Source organism: Oncorhynchus masou, chromosome 31 (genome assembly GCF_036934945.1).
Source record: "Oncorhynchus masou masou isolate Uvic2021 chromosome 31, UVic_Omas_1.1, whole genome shotgun sequence".
In the NCBI taxonomy this organism is placed as follows: Eukaryota; Metazoa; Chordata; class Actinopteri; order Salmoniformes; family Salmonidae; genus Oncorhynchus; species Oncorhynchus masou.
This window is the reverse complement of record NC_088242.1, coordinates 93,612,657-93,628,506: the sequence shown is the minus strand read 5'-3', so window position 1 is coordinate 93,628,506 and position 15,850 is coordinate 93,612,657. Positions and strand designations below refer to the sequence as shown.

Below are 15,850 nucleotides of genomic sequence, written 5' to 3'. Positions count from 1 at the left end.
CTAGGTGTGTCTTGTCTGGGGTAGGTGTAGGTGTGTCTTGTCTGGGGTAGGTGTAGGTGTGTCTAGGTGTGTCTTGTCTTGGGTAGGTGTAGGTGTGTCTAGGTCTGTCTTGTCTGGGGTAGGTGTAGGTGTGTCTAGGTCTGTCTTGTCTGGGGTAGGGGTAGGTGTGTCTAAATCTGTCTTGTCTGGGGTAGGTGTGTCTAAATCTGTCTTGTCTGGGGTAGGTGTAGGTGTGTCTAGGTGTGTCTTGTCTGGGGTAGGTGTGTCTAAATCTGTCTTGTCTGGGGTAGGTGTGTCTAAATCTGTCTTGTCTGGGGTAGGTGTGTCTAGGTGTGTCTTGTCTTGTCTGGGGTAGGTGTAGGTGTGTCTAGGTCTGTCTTGTCTGGGGTGGGTGTAGGTGTGTCTAGGTCTGTCTTGTCTGGGGTAGGTGTAGGTGTGTCTAGGTGTGTCTTGTCCAGGATAGGTGTAGGTGTGTCTTGTCTTGGGTAGGTGTAGGTGTGTCTAGGTCTGTCTTGTCTGGGGTAGGTGTAGGTGTGTCTAGGTGTGACTTGTCTGGGGTAGGTGTAGGTGTGTCTAGGTCTGTCTTGTCTGGTGTAGGTGTAGGTGGGTCTAGGTGTGTCTTGTCTGGGGTAGGTGTAGGTGTGTCTAGGTCTGTCTTGTCTGAGGTAGGTGTAGGTCTTGTCTGTTTAATTAACAAAATAAATTAGCAGATAAATTAACAAAATAAATAAACTATCAATTTCATTCATTTGGATGTAACAAACAAAAAAATGCCATTCCATCGTAAAAAAATAAATAAATTTCATTAGTCTTACAATGTTTCTTAGGACCTGCCGAAACTCATCAATTATGGATTATTTTCAATGGTATATTGACAAGATAAAAATCTGACGTTCTGCCCCTGAGCAAGGCAGTTAATCCACTGTTCCCCTGAGCAAGGCAGTTAACCCACTGTTCCCCTGAGCAAGGCAGTTAACCCACTGTTCCCCTGAGCAAGGCAGTTAACCCACTGTTCCCCTGAGCAAGGCAGTTAACCCACTGTTCCCCTGAGCAAGGCAGTTAACCCACTGTTCCCCTGAGCAAGGCAGTTAACCCACTGTTCCCCTGAGCAAGGCAGTTAACCCACTGTTCCTCTGAACAAGGCAGTTTAACCCACTGTTCCCCTGAGCAAGGCAGTTAACCCACTGTTCCCCGCGAGCCGAAGACGTGGATGTCGATTAAGGCAGCCCTCCACACCTCTCTGATTCAGAAGGGTTGGGTTAAATGCAGAAGACACTTTTCAGTTGAATGATGTTCAGTTGTACAACTGACTAGGCATCCCCCTTTCCTTTCAATAGATTTATTACAATAGATGCCCACCCACATCACAAGAATGTGGTAAAAATGGGCCCGTTTGTCATATAAACATTACCCAATTTGTTTTACAGACAAAATACCATAAATCCTAAGTGAAAGCAGTAATAGTCATAAGGTCAGTGACAGAACCTAAGCAGGGTCGTGCTGGTTGGGAGGTGACCTGGGAACACCAGGTGCTGAAAGCTGAGGTCAATAACTACAAGACCGTACTGTAAGTCAGGAATTATAAAACAGAACTTGTCACTTCTATATGTTTATGGCAAAAATATAAGTTTGTCGTTTCCATTTGCTTTGGCAAATGTAAAAGTACGTTTTATTGGTTCGTTGGAAAGTTTTTTTTTGGGGGGGGGGGGGGTTGTTCGGGCATTTTGTTCCAGAGGCAAGCCAGTATTCAGCCTTAGTCTACGCCCCTTCGTCTGTGATTGGTCAACAGTAGGGATTAATTCTGTGATTGGACAACAGTAGGGATTAATTCTGTGATTGGTCAACAGTAGGGATTAATTCAAAGAGGGACCACTCACTTTCATGCACATTTTTTAAATGAGAAATACTACACCTAACGTCTTAGATAATTCAAAGAGGGACCACTCACTTTCATGCACATTTTTTAAATGAGAAATACTACACCTAACGTCTTAGATAATTCAAAGAGGGACCACTCACTTTCATGCACATTTTTTAAATGAGAAATACTACACCTAACGTCTTAGATAATTCAAAGAGGGACCACTCACTTTCATGCACATTTTTTAAATGAGAAATACTACACCTAACGTCTTAGATAATTCAAAGAGGGACCACTCACTTTCATGCACATTTTTTAAATGAGAAATACTACACCTAACGTCTTAGATAATTCAAAGAGGGACCACTCACTTTCATGCACATTTTTTAAATGAGAAATACTACACCTAACGTCTTAGATAATTCAAAGAGGGACCACTCACTTTCATGCACATTTTTTAAATGAGAAATACTACACCTAACGTCTTAGATAATTCAAAGAGGGACCACTCACTTTCATGCACATTTTTTAAATGAGAAATACTACACCTAACGTCTTAGATAATTCAAAGAGGGACCACTCACTTTCATGCACATTTTTTAAATGAGAAATACTACACCTAACGTCTTAGATAATTCAAAGAGGGACCACTCACTTTCATGCACATTTTTTAAATGAGAAATACTACACCTAACGTCTTAGATAATTCAAAGAGGGACCACTCACTTTCATGCACATTTTTTAAATGAGAAATACTACACCTAACGTCTTAGATGTAAAATCGCGACTAAGATCTCTTCGGGAAAAAAAAAAAATCTAAATTAATAACAGATTTCTTGAGTTATCTTATATTAATTCTGACTTTTGAGGAAGTGTATACTGGCTGCGGCGTCTCAAAATGGACAAACAGTACAATTGCTGCTTTTTTCTCAAGCACATGTCTCGTAAGGGAGTATGCGAGCACACTCATTTGGTTCGGCTAGCCAAGTTCGGATAGGAGCCAGCCGAACTGAAGCATTTTGATGCCTTGCCTTTACGATGTATGACAGAGCATGTGCGTTACACAACACGGCCATTTTGTCCCTTTATATAAGAGTGCGTTTCGTGGTCAGAGGGGCAGGAAAAGGGTTGATTCACCGGCTTTCCGCTTTCTGTCCCAGCCGAAGCTTGGTAAGGAGGGGGGGGGGGAGGAGAGGAGGAGGGACTCTTTTCACACTCGTGGACACGGAAGGGGGAGGGTGGAGAGAAAGTGGGGCGGTGTAGTATAGTGTCGGGTTTCCTTCCCCCACAGCTGGGGTCAAATGGGTCACCAACCAGCCCCCACCGCTTCATCTCCCCTCATTTCAGAGGCCCAGCATGCAGGAAGTGCTAACCTTGCACCCCTCCCTCTTCATTCCCACTTCTCCTTTAGCTGTGAGCCCTCCGAAACGAATCTACCCCAGGAGGCTCCTGTTCTAAAACATTCAGGTCAATTTGTCAATGGCATTTGGCCCAACGCTATTGGCCCGGGCCAATATCTCACAGGGTAGTAGATGATGTGTGTATCATTTCAATATCAGCTGATTTTATCTTTCATTAAATCGGACTGACCAAACTAACCTACCCTTCATACACAAATAATTACATTTTAACTTTGCAATATCATATTTACTGTTTAAAAAATAATAATAATATTTGTTGGGGGAAAAATAAGGGTGATTTTGACCAATCAGCAGGCTACAGTTGTAAACAGAATTAAGCAAAAGATAATACTGATTTTATAGGGCCCTACAACTGAAGCCTGCTGATTGGTCAAAATCACCTAACAATAACACCCTTATTTTCCCCCCAATAAAAAAATAAAATAAAAAAAACAGTAAATATGATATTGCAAAGTTAAAATGTAATTATTTGTGTATGAAGGGTAGGTTAGTTTGCTCAGTCCGATTTAATTAAAGATAAAATCACCTGATATTGATACATCATCCACTACCCTATAGTTTTTCTGGGGGTTTTCCCCATTAGTGTCTACTCTCAAAATCACACTTTGGGGTTGCCCTTGAAATACAATTGTGCAGCTAGCAAGAAACCGTTGTGTTTGACTGCAGTGTTTTTGTACTGTCAGCATAGGTCTACAGTGTAGCCTAAATGTGAAAGGCAGAGTTCGATAGAAAATAAAAACTCCTCATCATTTATCATTCTGCATGGTAGGCCTACTTTGCAGTCATCATTTACATTGTGAAGATTTTTTTTTTTTTGGGGGGGGGGGGGTATATTCATTTAACTAAGACTTTGAACCAAACATTTGTAATAACTGGTTTGTATACACATTGTTGCCTTAGGTAACAGTTACTGTTAGATCTAACAACCTAACCTACCGATGTCGCTCTTCTGTGAGCTGATCCGTGCGACAACCAGCTGAGAGCTGCTCGACAGAGGATTCCTCTCCAACTAGGCTGTGTGTGCAGCACGCGGGCTCTAAATAATCTACATAGTGAACTAACATTAATTATATATCCTAGATAGAAAATAGCAGACCACTGATGTGGATGGTGCACTGGCCCAGTGGGTCTCCAACAACCTCCCTGGCTATCGGTTATCCCTGTATGACTAAAAGGAGTACTGGAACCCTCATCTCACTTCCTACCATCTGTGTGATTCTGTCTCCTCTCACTTCCTACCATCTGTGTGTGATTCTGTCTCCTCTCACTTCCTACCATCTGTGTGTGATTCTGTCTCCTCTCACTTCCTACCATCTGTGTGATTGTCTCCTCTCACTTCCTACCATCTGTGTGATTGTCTCCTCTCACTTCCTACCATCTGTGTGATTCTGTCTCCTCACTTCCTACCATCTGTGTGATTCTGTCTCCTCTCACTTCCTACCATCTGTGTGTGATTCTGTCTCCTCTCACTTCCTACCATCTGTGTGATTCTGTCTCCTCACTTCCTACCATCTGTGTGATTCTGTCTCCTCTCACTTCCTACCATCTGTGTGATTCTGTCTCCTCTCACTTCCTACCATCTGTGTGTGATTCTGTCTCCTCACTTCCTACCATCTGTGTGATTCTGTCTCCTCTCACTTCCTACCATCTGTGTGATTCTGTCTCCTCTCACTTCCTACCATCTGTGTGTGATTCTGTCTCCTCACTTCCTACCATCTGTGTGATTCTGTCTCCTCTCACTTCCTACCATCTGTGTGTGATTCTGTCTCCTCTCACTTCCTACCATCTGTGTGATTCTGTCTCCTCACTTCCTACCATCTGTGTGATTCTGTCTCCTCTCACTTCCTACCATCTGTGTGATTCTGTCTCCTCTCACTTCCTACCATCTGTGTGATTCTGTCTCCTCTCACTTCCTACCATCTGTGTGTGATTCTGTCTCCTCTCACTTCCTACCATCTGTGTGTGATTCTGTCTCCTCACTTCCTACCATCTGTGTGATTCTGTCTCCTCTCACTTCCTACCATCTGTGTGTGATTCTGTCTCCTCTCACTTCCTACCATCTGTGTGTGATTCTGTCTCCTCACTTCCTACCATCTGTGTGATTCTGTCTCCTCTCACTTCCTACCATCTGTGTGTGATTCTGTCTCCTCTCACTTCCTACCATCTGTGTGTGATTCTGTCTCCTCACTTCCTACCATCTGTGTGATTCTGTCTCCTCTCATCCGCTCTATACTCCTGCTCTGATGTCACAGACACAATAAAACTGTGTTCTCTCCCTCTGTTGTGAGGAACTGTGTTTCCTTGTGCACGACTGTGTGTTTCACCTTCAACCTCAGCACTGTTCATTTGAAGCATGTATCATGTGTCTCTCTCTCTCATTAAAAATAGGATTTTAACACAGTTTCGTGGGTCTAAACTGTCCTGAAACAACCAAGTCTCTGTCGCTCGATTGCGTTGAGACATTGGCGTAAGGTAAATGTGTCTTTTCCATCTGCTAGCCCCGGCCAGCTAGCTGTCTGAATCGCAGTGTCTCCAGCTCACCTAGCTACTCACTGGACCCTATGATCACTCAGCTACACATGCCTCTCCCTAAATGTCAATATGCCTTGTCTACCACTCTCTCCCACTCGCCTAGCGTAGTAGTGACTACTGAACAGCTCCCTGACTCACCTATTGCTGCTAATTGGAACCTCTGATCACTCGCCTACACAGCCGTTGCCTGCTGGACTGTTCACTAACACAGTACCTCATTTTGTGATAAACTCAGGTCCTGTGTGTACCTAACTGACACTCTCTGCTCATTCATCGACATTTACCCGTTGTTGTCTTAGCTCTCCCGATCAACACCTGTGATTGCTTTATGCTTCTCCCTAATGTCAATATGCCTTGTCTACCACTCTTTTGGTGAGTTCTTATTATCTTATTTCACTGCAGAGCCTCCAGCCCTCCTCAACATGACTTAGCTCGCCCTTTTATCCCCACCCCCCACACACACACATGCGGTGACCTCACCTGGCTTAACTAGTGCGTCCAGTGATGCAACCTCTCTCATCGTCACTCAATGCCTAGGTTTACCTCCACTGTACTCACATCCTAACACACCCTTGTCTGTACATTATGCCCTGAATCAATTCTACCATGCCCAGAAATCTGCTCCTTTTGTTCTCTGTTCCCAACGCACTAGACGACCAGATCTTATAGCCTTTAGCCGTACCCTTATCCTACTCCTCCTCTGTTCCTCTGGTGATGTAGAGGTTAACCCAGGCCCTGCAGCCCCTAGCTCCACTCCCATTCCCCAGGCGCTCTCATTTGTTGACTTCTGTAACCGTAAAAGCCTTGGTTTCATGCATCTTAACATTAGAAGCCTCCTCCCTAAGTTTGTTTTAGCCCCCGTGATATGTTCAGGGAAGTCAGGAACCAATATACTCAATCAGTTTGAAAAAGCTAGCCTTAACTTTCCTAACAGAAATTTGCATCCTGTAGCACTAATTCCAAAAGATTTTGGGACACTGCAAAGTCCATGGAGAATAAGAGCACCTCCTCCCAGCTGCCCACTGCACTGAGGCTAGGAAACTCTGTCACCACCGATAAATCTACAATAATCGATCATTTCAACAAGCATTTTTCTACGGCTGGCCATGCTTTCCACCTGGCTACCCCTACCAACATCTCAGCAACCCCTGCAGCAACTTTCCCAAGCACCCCCCCCCCCCGTGTCTCCTTCACCCAAATCCAGACAGCTGATGTTCTGAAAGAGCTGCAAAATCTGGATCTCTACAAATTAGCTGAGATAGACAATCTTGACCCTCTCTTTCTAAAATTATCTGCTGAAATGGTTGCAACCCCTATTACTAGCCTGTTCAACCTCTCTTTGGTATCGTCTGAGATCGCCCTCTTCAAAGGGGGAGACACTCTATACCTAAATTGTTTTAGACCTATATCCATCCTGCCCTGCCTTTCTAAAATCTTTGAAAGCCAAGTTAACAAACAGATCACCGACCATTTCGAATCCCACCGTACCTTCTCCGCTATGCAATCTGGTTTCAAAGCTGTTCATGGGTGCACCTCAGCCACGCCCAAGGTCCTAAACGATATCATAACCGCCATCGGTAAAAAAACAGTACTGTGCAGCAGTCTTCATCGACCGGCTTTCAACTCTGTCAATCACCACATTCTTATCGGCAGACTCAATAGCCTTGGTTACTCAAATGACTCCCTCGCCTGGTTCACCAACTACTTCTCAGACAGAGTTCAGTGTGTCAAATCGGAAGGCCTATTGCCCGGACCTCTGGCAGTCTATATGGGGGTGCCACAGGGTTCAATTCTCGGGCCGACTCTTTTCTCTGTATACATCAATGATGTCGCTCTTGCTGCTGATGATTCTTTGATCCACCTCTATGCAGACGACACCATTCTGTATACATCTGGCCCTTCTTTGGACACTGTGCTAACAAACCTTCAAACGAGCTTCAACGCCATACAACACTCCTTCCGTGGCCTCCAACTGCTTTTCAAATGCTAGTAAAACTAAGTACATGCTCTTCGACCGATTACTTCCCGCACCCTCCCACCCACCTAGCATCACTACTCTGGACGGTTCTGACCTAGAATATGTAAACCACTACAAATACCTAGGTGTCTGGTTAGACTGTAAACTCTCCTTCCAGACTCATATTAAACATCTCCAATCCAAAATTAAAACTAGAATCGGCTTCCTATTTCACAACAAAGCATCCTTCCCTCATGCTGCAAAACAGACCAGCCAACCAATCCTTGACTTCAGCGATGTCATTTACAAAATAGCCTTCAACATTCCACTCAGGAAACTGGATGTAGTCTATCACAGTGCCATCCGTTTAGTCACCAAAGCCCCATATACTACCCACCACTGCAACCTGTATGCTCTCTTTGGCTGGCCCTCACTACATATTCGTTGCCAAACCCACTGGCTCCAGGTCATCTGTAAGTCTTTGCTAGGTAACGCCCCGCCTTATCTCAGCTCACTGGTCACCATAGCAACACCCACTCGTAGCACGCTCTTCAGCAGGTATATTTCACTGGTCATCCCCAAAGCCAACACTTCCTTTGGCCGCCTTTCCTTCCAGTTCTCTGCTACCAATGACTGGAACAAATTGCAAAAAAAAAAATCACTGAAGCTGGAGTCTTATATCTCACTCTCTAACTTTAAGCATCAGCTGTCTGAGAAGCTCACACATCACTGCACCTGTACATTGCTCATCTATAAATAGCCCATCCAGCTACCTCATCCCCATATTATTACTTACCCTCTTGCTCTTTTGCACCCCAGTATCTCTAATTGCACATCATCATCTGCACATCTATCATTCCAGTATTAATGCTAAATTGTAATTATTTTGCCATTATGACCTATTTAATGCCTACCTCCCTACATTTGCACGCACTGTACATCGATTTTCCTTTTGTGTTATTGACTGTACGTTTGTTTATGTGTAACCATGTGTTGTTTTTGTTGCACTGCTTTGCTTTATCTTGACCAGGTCGCAGTTATAGGGCACCAAGTTAATGGAACACGAGAGAAGCAGGGGAAGAGCAGAGGGAGGGAGGGATGGGTTCAGTGCCAGAACAGGAAGTCCTGACTGGGCAAAAGCCATTTCCTGTGTACTGTGCTGCATGTAAGAGGGGCTCGAGGTAGAAGTTGTGCCTTAGGATCAGCTTTCCCAATCCCATCAGGAGGTAAAAGAGGAAACGGACTCTGGATCAGTGCTAAGTGGTAACTTCATCGTAGACCAAAAGGGGGGGGGGGGCCTTGATGTAGAATTAAAACACAAATCTAGGATCAAATTATCCCAGTGGGGGAGGCTAAAATATCTCATCTTGGATAAGTGGCTAGGGGCAACTTAGGGGAAATCAGTAACACATCATGTGGGGAGGTTTGTGTGAGTGCGATGCACCTTACCTTGATGTCAAAGTTACAGTCGAAGCGCTTGATGAGCACGATGAAGGCTCCAGTGAGGTTGTCCCGGATAGGGGGCGGGTCGATGGGCTCGCAGGCATTTTCGGGCCGTGCACCAATCAGAAAGCCCTGTGGGTGTGACATCACAGTACAGTTAGAGCGTCAGTTATTAGGAACATGGTCAACACGACCAAACAGTCAACAAACAGCGTGTGTGTGGTGGATTCTGTCGACTAAAGTAACTTTACGTTCCAATACCAAAAACAGAAAAATGCAGTGGTGTCCATTTGAATCTTTGCTCTCCTCAACAGAAACATTCGCTGGAAGTAAATATTCCCTGGAATCTAAATAAATATTCACTGGAAGATCAAACCATCTAAAATTAGATCAATTAGACCAGAGAGAAATGATGAGCCACGTACTGAACTAAGACAACAGAAATGACAAATAAGGGAGGGAGAGAGGGAGAGGGGTAGAGAAAACGAGAGAGAGGGAAGGGAGAGAGAGGAGGGGTAGAGAGAACGAGAGAGGGAGGAGGGAGAGAGAGGGGGGGTAGAGAGAGGGAGGAGGGAGAGAGAGTTGAGTAGAGAGAACGAGAGAGGGGGGAGGGAGAGAGGGGGGGGGTAGAGAGAACAAGAGAGGGAGGAGGGTTAGAGAGAACGAGAGAGGGAGGAGGGAGAGAGAGGGGGGTTAGAGAGAACAAGAGAGGGAGGAGGGAGAGAGAGGGGGGTTAGAGAGAACGAGAGAGGGAGGAGGGAGAGAGAGGGGGTTAGAGAGAACGAGAGAGGGAGGAGGGAGAGAGAGGGGGGTTAGAGAGAACGAGAGAGGGAGGAGGGAGAGAGAGGGGGTTAGAGAGAACAAGAGAGGGAGGAGGGAGAGAGAGGGGGGGTAGAGAGAACGAGAGAGGGAGGAGGGAGAGAGAGGGGGGGTAGAGAGAACGAGAGAGGGAGGAGGGAGAGAGAGGGGGGTTAGAGAGAACGAGAGAGGGAGGAGGGAGAGAGAGGGGGGGGTAGAGAGAACGAGAGAGGGGGAGGGAGAGAAAAAGGGTGAAAGTGAGTTTGGCTGGTAAACTTGGTTTGAGACGGGTAGCCATATTGGCAGTCCTTGGGTTATAATGCTATTTTCAAGGGAATATCGGTGCCAACATTGGCCAAAATGGTAACATCTATAGCCCCAGTCAGACTCCACAAGGTGTGATCCACAGAGCACTGTGCTGATGGCACCCAGCAGGTCCTGCAGCTCTGGAGTCTCGGATCCGCCTCGGGCATGACTCAGCCTGTCAGAACACAGCCAGAGAGGCAGGCCTAATTTCAGGGCCTGATGCTGTCCAATTACACTGAGGTACTGTTCAAGTGTTTCCATTCAGGGAGAGGTGTTTCTTCAGTGAGTGAAACGTTCATTACATTGCAGACAGAAATGTAACGAATAGAGCCGAATGACACAATTCTCTTCTACAAGACAGATAATCATATCTGTTCTGCACATTCTATTTCTATCTGAATATTCTGTAATGTTGTGTCCATCTTGAACAAACTGCTGCTCTCCAGTGTTTTGTCCCACTGGCTTCACAGTAACCTCACGCCAGCCAGCTTCACAGTAACCTCACGCCGGCCGGCTTCACAGTAACCTCACGCCGGCCGGCTTCACAGTAATCTCACGCCAACCAGCTTCACAGTAATCTCACGCCAACCAGCTTCACAGTAACCACACGCCAGCCGGCTTCACAGTAACCTCACGCCGGCCAGCTTCACAGTAACCTCACGCCGGCCAGCTTCACAGTAACCTCACGCCAGCCAGCTTCACAGTAATCTCACGCCAACCAGCTTCACAGTAACCTCACGCCAGCCGGCTTCACATTTAACCTCACGGCAGCCGGCTTCACAGTAACCTCACGCCAGCCGGCTTCACATTTAACCTCACGCCAGCCGGCTTCACAGTAACCTCACGCCGGCCGGCTTCACAGTAACCTCACGCCGGCCGGCTTCACAGTAACCTCACGCCGGCCGGCTTCACAGTAACCTCACGCCGGCCGGCTTCACAGTAACCTCACGCCAGCCGGCTTCACAGTAACCTCACGCCAGCCGGCTTCACAGTAACCTCACGCCAGCCGGCTTCACAGTAACCTCACGCCAGCCAGCTTCACATTTAACCTCACGCCAGCCAGCTTCACATTTAACCTCACGCCAGCCGGCTTCACAGTAACCTCACGCCAGCCAGCTTCACAGTAACCTCACGGCAGCTGGCTTCACAGTAACCTCACGCCAGCCAGCTTCACAGTAACCTCACGCCGGCCAGCTTCACAGTAACCTCACGCCAGCCAGCTTCACAGTAACCTCACGCCAGCCGGCTTCACATTTAACCAGATTTATTGATTTGATAATGTCTTATCACATTTCCTTGCACTATTAAAAGGCTGCAAAAAGTAACATAGAAACGCGTTATAGATCTGTAATTCTCATTGAAAAGACAGATCTGTTCTAGGTGCGCAATTTCTATGCTTCCCGCTCTTAAGTTTAGTCGAGTCTTTTACTTTCGGCTTTTGTATGTAAATTATATTTCTCAGCGGTTTAGATGGTACAATGACTCTCAACACTACATACTTGGACGGAACCGGGGTCTGTAGTGACGCCTCCAGCACTGAGATGCAGTGCCTTAGACCGCTGTGATACAGCCTGGAATGGAACCAGGGTCTGTAGTACTGAGATGCAGTGACTTAGACCGCTGTGATACAACCTGGAATGGAACCAGGGTCTGTAGTACTGAGATGCAGTGACTTAGACCGCGGTGATACAGCCTGGAATGGAACCAGGGTCTGTAGTACTGAGATGCAGTGACTTAGACCGCTGTGATACAGCCTGGAATGGAACCAGGGTCTGTAGTACTGAAATGCAGTGTCTTAAATGGCACCCACCCTATTCCCCATATACACAGAGGCCTATAAGGCCCGGTCAGAAGTAGAACACCATGTCGGCATTAGGGTGCGATCTGGGACGCAGCTGAGCTCTAAATTGCTGTGGGATTGGGTGGGGGGGGGGGGGCCTTGACTCAGCACCAGCTACAGCCAGCGGTGAACGTTCTACTGGAGGAGCTACAGCCAGCGGTGAACGTTTTACTGGAGGAGCTACAGCCAGCGGTGAACGTTCTACTGGAGGAGCTACAGCCAGCGGTGAACGTTTTACTGGAGGAGCACAGCCAGCGGTGAAGGCGTTTTACTGGAGGAGCTACAGCCAGCGGTGAACGTTCTACTGGAGGAGCTACAGCCAGCGGTGACGTTTTACTGGAGGAGCTACAGCCAGCGGTGAACGTTCTACTGGAGGAGCTACAGCCAGCGGTGAACGTTTTACTGGAGGAGCTACAGCCAGCGGTGAACGTTCTACTGGAGGAGCTACAGCCAGCGGTGAACGTTTTACTGGAGGAGCTACAGCCAGCGGTGAACGTTTTACTGGAGGAGCTACAGCCAGCGGTGAACGTTTTACTGGAGGAGCTACAGCCAGCAGTGAACGTTTTACTGGAGGAGCTACAGCCAGCGGTGAACGTTCTACTGGAGGAGCTACAGCCAGCGGTGAACGTTCTACTGGAGGAGCTTGAGTTCAGTCTCAGGAGACATGCCAGTGCCTAGAACTTCAAAACAGACCCAGACTTCCTGCATTGCCAGTACTTTTCTCTGTGTGTGTACCTTACACTGCTAAGACTGTGTGTGTGTACCTTACACTGCTAAGACTGTGTGTGTGTGTACCTTACACTGCTAAGACTGTGTGTGTGTGTAGCTTACACTGCTAAGACTGTGTGTGTGTGTACCTTACACTGCTAAGACTGTGTGTGTGTACCTTACACTGCTAAGACTGTGTGTGTGTGTACCTTACACTGCTAAGACTGTGTGTGTGTACCTTTCACTGCTAAGACTGTGTGTGTGTACCTTACGCTGCGAAGACTGTGTGTGTGTGTACCTTACGCTGCTAAGACTGTGTGTGGTGTGTGTTTTCAGCGACACAGCTCTTACAAGCTGCCACATCGAGGTCAATCTCTCCAAATAAAAAAGGATGATCAATGAAAGAGTCAAACTTATAAAAACGTACCATAAACTTCCCCAGAGGATGGACAGCAACTCATATGTACAGGTAAGTGTCCAAATGAAAAGGTAACACCAACAGTGTCTTTATAGGGGCGTTGGGTCACCACCAGCCAACCAGAACAGCTTCAATGCACCTTGGCATAGATTCTACAAGTGTCTGGAACTCTATTGGAGGGATGCGACACCATTCTTCCACAATAAATTCCACCATTTGGTGTTTTGTTGACAGTGATGGAAAACGCCTTCTGGTGCCTCTCCAGAATATCCCATTAGTGTTCAATTGGGTTGAGATCCGGGGGTGAGGGAAAACCCTTTAAAACCTCCTTCGGTTCTCTGAGACTCCTCATTCAAAGATCTTTTATTCTAGCCAAAATAATGGGCAACTGGGCATTTTTATACATGCAAGTATGATGGGATTGTTAATTGCTTAATTAACTCAGGAACCATACAGGTGTGGAAGCAACTTCCTTTCAATATGCTTTGTATCCCTCCTTTACTCAAGTGTTTCCTTTGATGTCGTCAGTCACTCCAAAAGCTCGTTCCATTCTTGATTTGATACAAAGAGGTAGTGAAGAACTGGCAATGGAAGCCGATACATGGTCTACTTTATATGGAATTCTGTTTCAAAAAGGAACACAGACTGTAAATCTCCATGGATACAAAGCCTGCTATGACATCACTGCCTCACATTTTCACCTGGCTCAGAACAAGCTACAATAGCTCCCCCTGTTGGCAATGGACCCACAAAAACACTCACAAGGAAATGCCTAAACACACCTCTGTACAGAGCACAGTATACTTGAGGGAAAATACAATAAAACAACACATTTTTTTTAAACGGTATTTTTTTAAAAGTTTAACAACAGATTGTGAATTCAAAATTCAAAACCTGAAACGAACAGACAATACAGTCATCTTCCTCCTCCTGCACCGCGGGATTGCCTAGTGGTCGTGAAACCTAAATCAGACTGATTCAAATACTATTTGAAAAATACTTGGGAGTGTTTTCTTTGGCCTGACAGATTATGAATGTTGAAACTATTTGATTTTGTGGTTTAAAATGGAACAAACTCAATAAAGCACAGATTAAGACAGTATTTGAACCCAGGTCTATACCTAATCCCAGTCCGTAAATGTCACTAACGCAGACCCCGTTTATGGATAAGAGGAAAAACAGAGGAATTATTAAATATAGTCTCCAGTTTGTGCAGTTTTAAGCAGATTAAAATGAATGAATCTAAAAATCAGATTAGTAGAGAAGGTTTCATAGATACACTGCACACAAAGGAGCCGCTCAACAAATTCAACTGTATTGAAAAATGGCTAAACCCCTCAATCTCATATGTTATAATGAAACTACTAAGCACATACACACAAAGCAGATGACATGACAAGGATCTAACATGGAAGGGTATTTGTAGACAGCACAAAAGAAATGGGAACTAAACCAGCCGAGCCAAACATTTTATCTAGGAAATCAACTAATATCGGCACCCAGAAACATATCTATATATTATTTTGTTATATATACACTTATATACATGTTATATATATATAATATATATATTTAAAACACACAAAAATGTATTTTTTCACAATTGTTAGAATTTTCCTTCCACTTTGACAGAGTATTTTGTTTAGATTGTTGACAAAAAAACAAAACAAATTTTAATCCCACTTTGTAGCACAACAAAATGTGGAAAAAGTTAAGGGATGCGAATCCTTTCTGAAGGCCCCATAGCTGTGTGGACTGGAAATGGGTCAGCATGATCTTTGCCTTGGAAAGATGTGTACATAGCCGCATCCCAACTCCAAAGCCACAAGCCGAATCCAGCTACTGCCCTTCAGCTTCCCAGGCCACTCCCCCTCCTGCATCCCGAGCCAGACATGTGACAGGATATGACACCATATGACACCGTGCTTCCTGTCCCTGCTAAAAGCCCGTCACTGTTCCGTGAAGTTCCCCCCCAGGGCAATTATCTGCTGCTTCATCACTAATTGAACAAAGCCCGACTCCAAATCAACTGGGTAGAGACTCGAGACTATTTTTATCATCCTTCCTTAACTAATCACAGATCTGACATGACTCGATAGGGGTAAATCAGCAGTACCACCCCATAGCCTACAGCATTCGAGTCATGTTAGATTAGCGATTAGACTACCCCAAAGTAGGGAGGAATAACATATTTCAAAGTAAACAAGGCCTGTTAGATTAGCGATTAGACTACCCCAAAGTAGGGAGGAATAATATATTTCAACGTCAACAAGGCCTGTTAGATTAGCGATTAGACTACCCCAAAGTAGGGAGGAATAACATATTTCAACGTCAACAAGGCCTGTTAGATTAGCGATTAGACTACCCCAAAGTAGGGAGGAATAACATATTTCAAAGTAAACAAGGCCTGTTAGATTAGCGATTAGACTACCCCAAAGTAGGGAGGAATAACATATTTCAACGTAAACAAGGCCTGTTAGATTAGCGATTAGACTACCCCAAAGTAGGGAGGAATAACATATTTCAACGTCAACAAGGCCTGTTAGATTAGCGATTAGACTACCCC

The 15,850-nt window shown here is 45.5% G+C and overlaps 1 protein-coding gene across 2 annotated transcripts in view; it reads right to left on the bottom strand.

The window, feature by feature from the left end:
• LOC135524768 (E3 ubiquitin-protein ligase RNF13-like) overlaps positions 1–15,850 on the bottom strand; it is an 83,273-nt gene that overhangs the window by 44,879 nt on the left and 22,544 nt on the right. For both annotated transcript variants that reach the window (XM_064952577.1, XM_064952578.1), the window contains exon 4: positions 9,221–9,346. In XM_064952577.1, the coding sequence (XP_064808649.1) occupies positions 9,221–9,346 (126 nt within the window). The remainder of the gene's footprint in view (positions 1–9,220; positions 9,347–15,850) is intronic.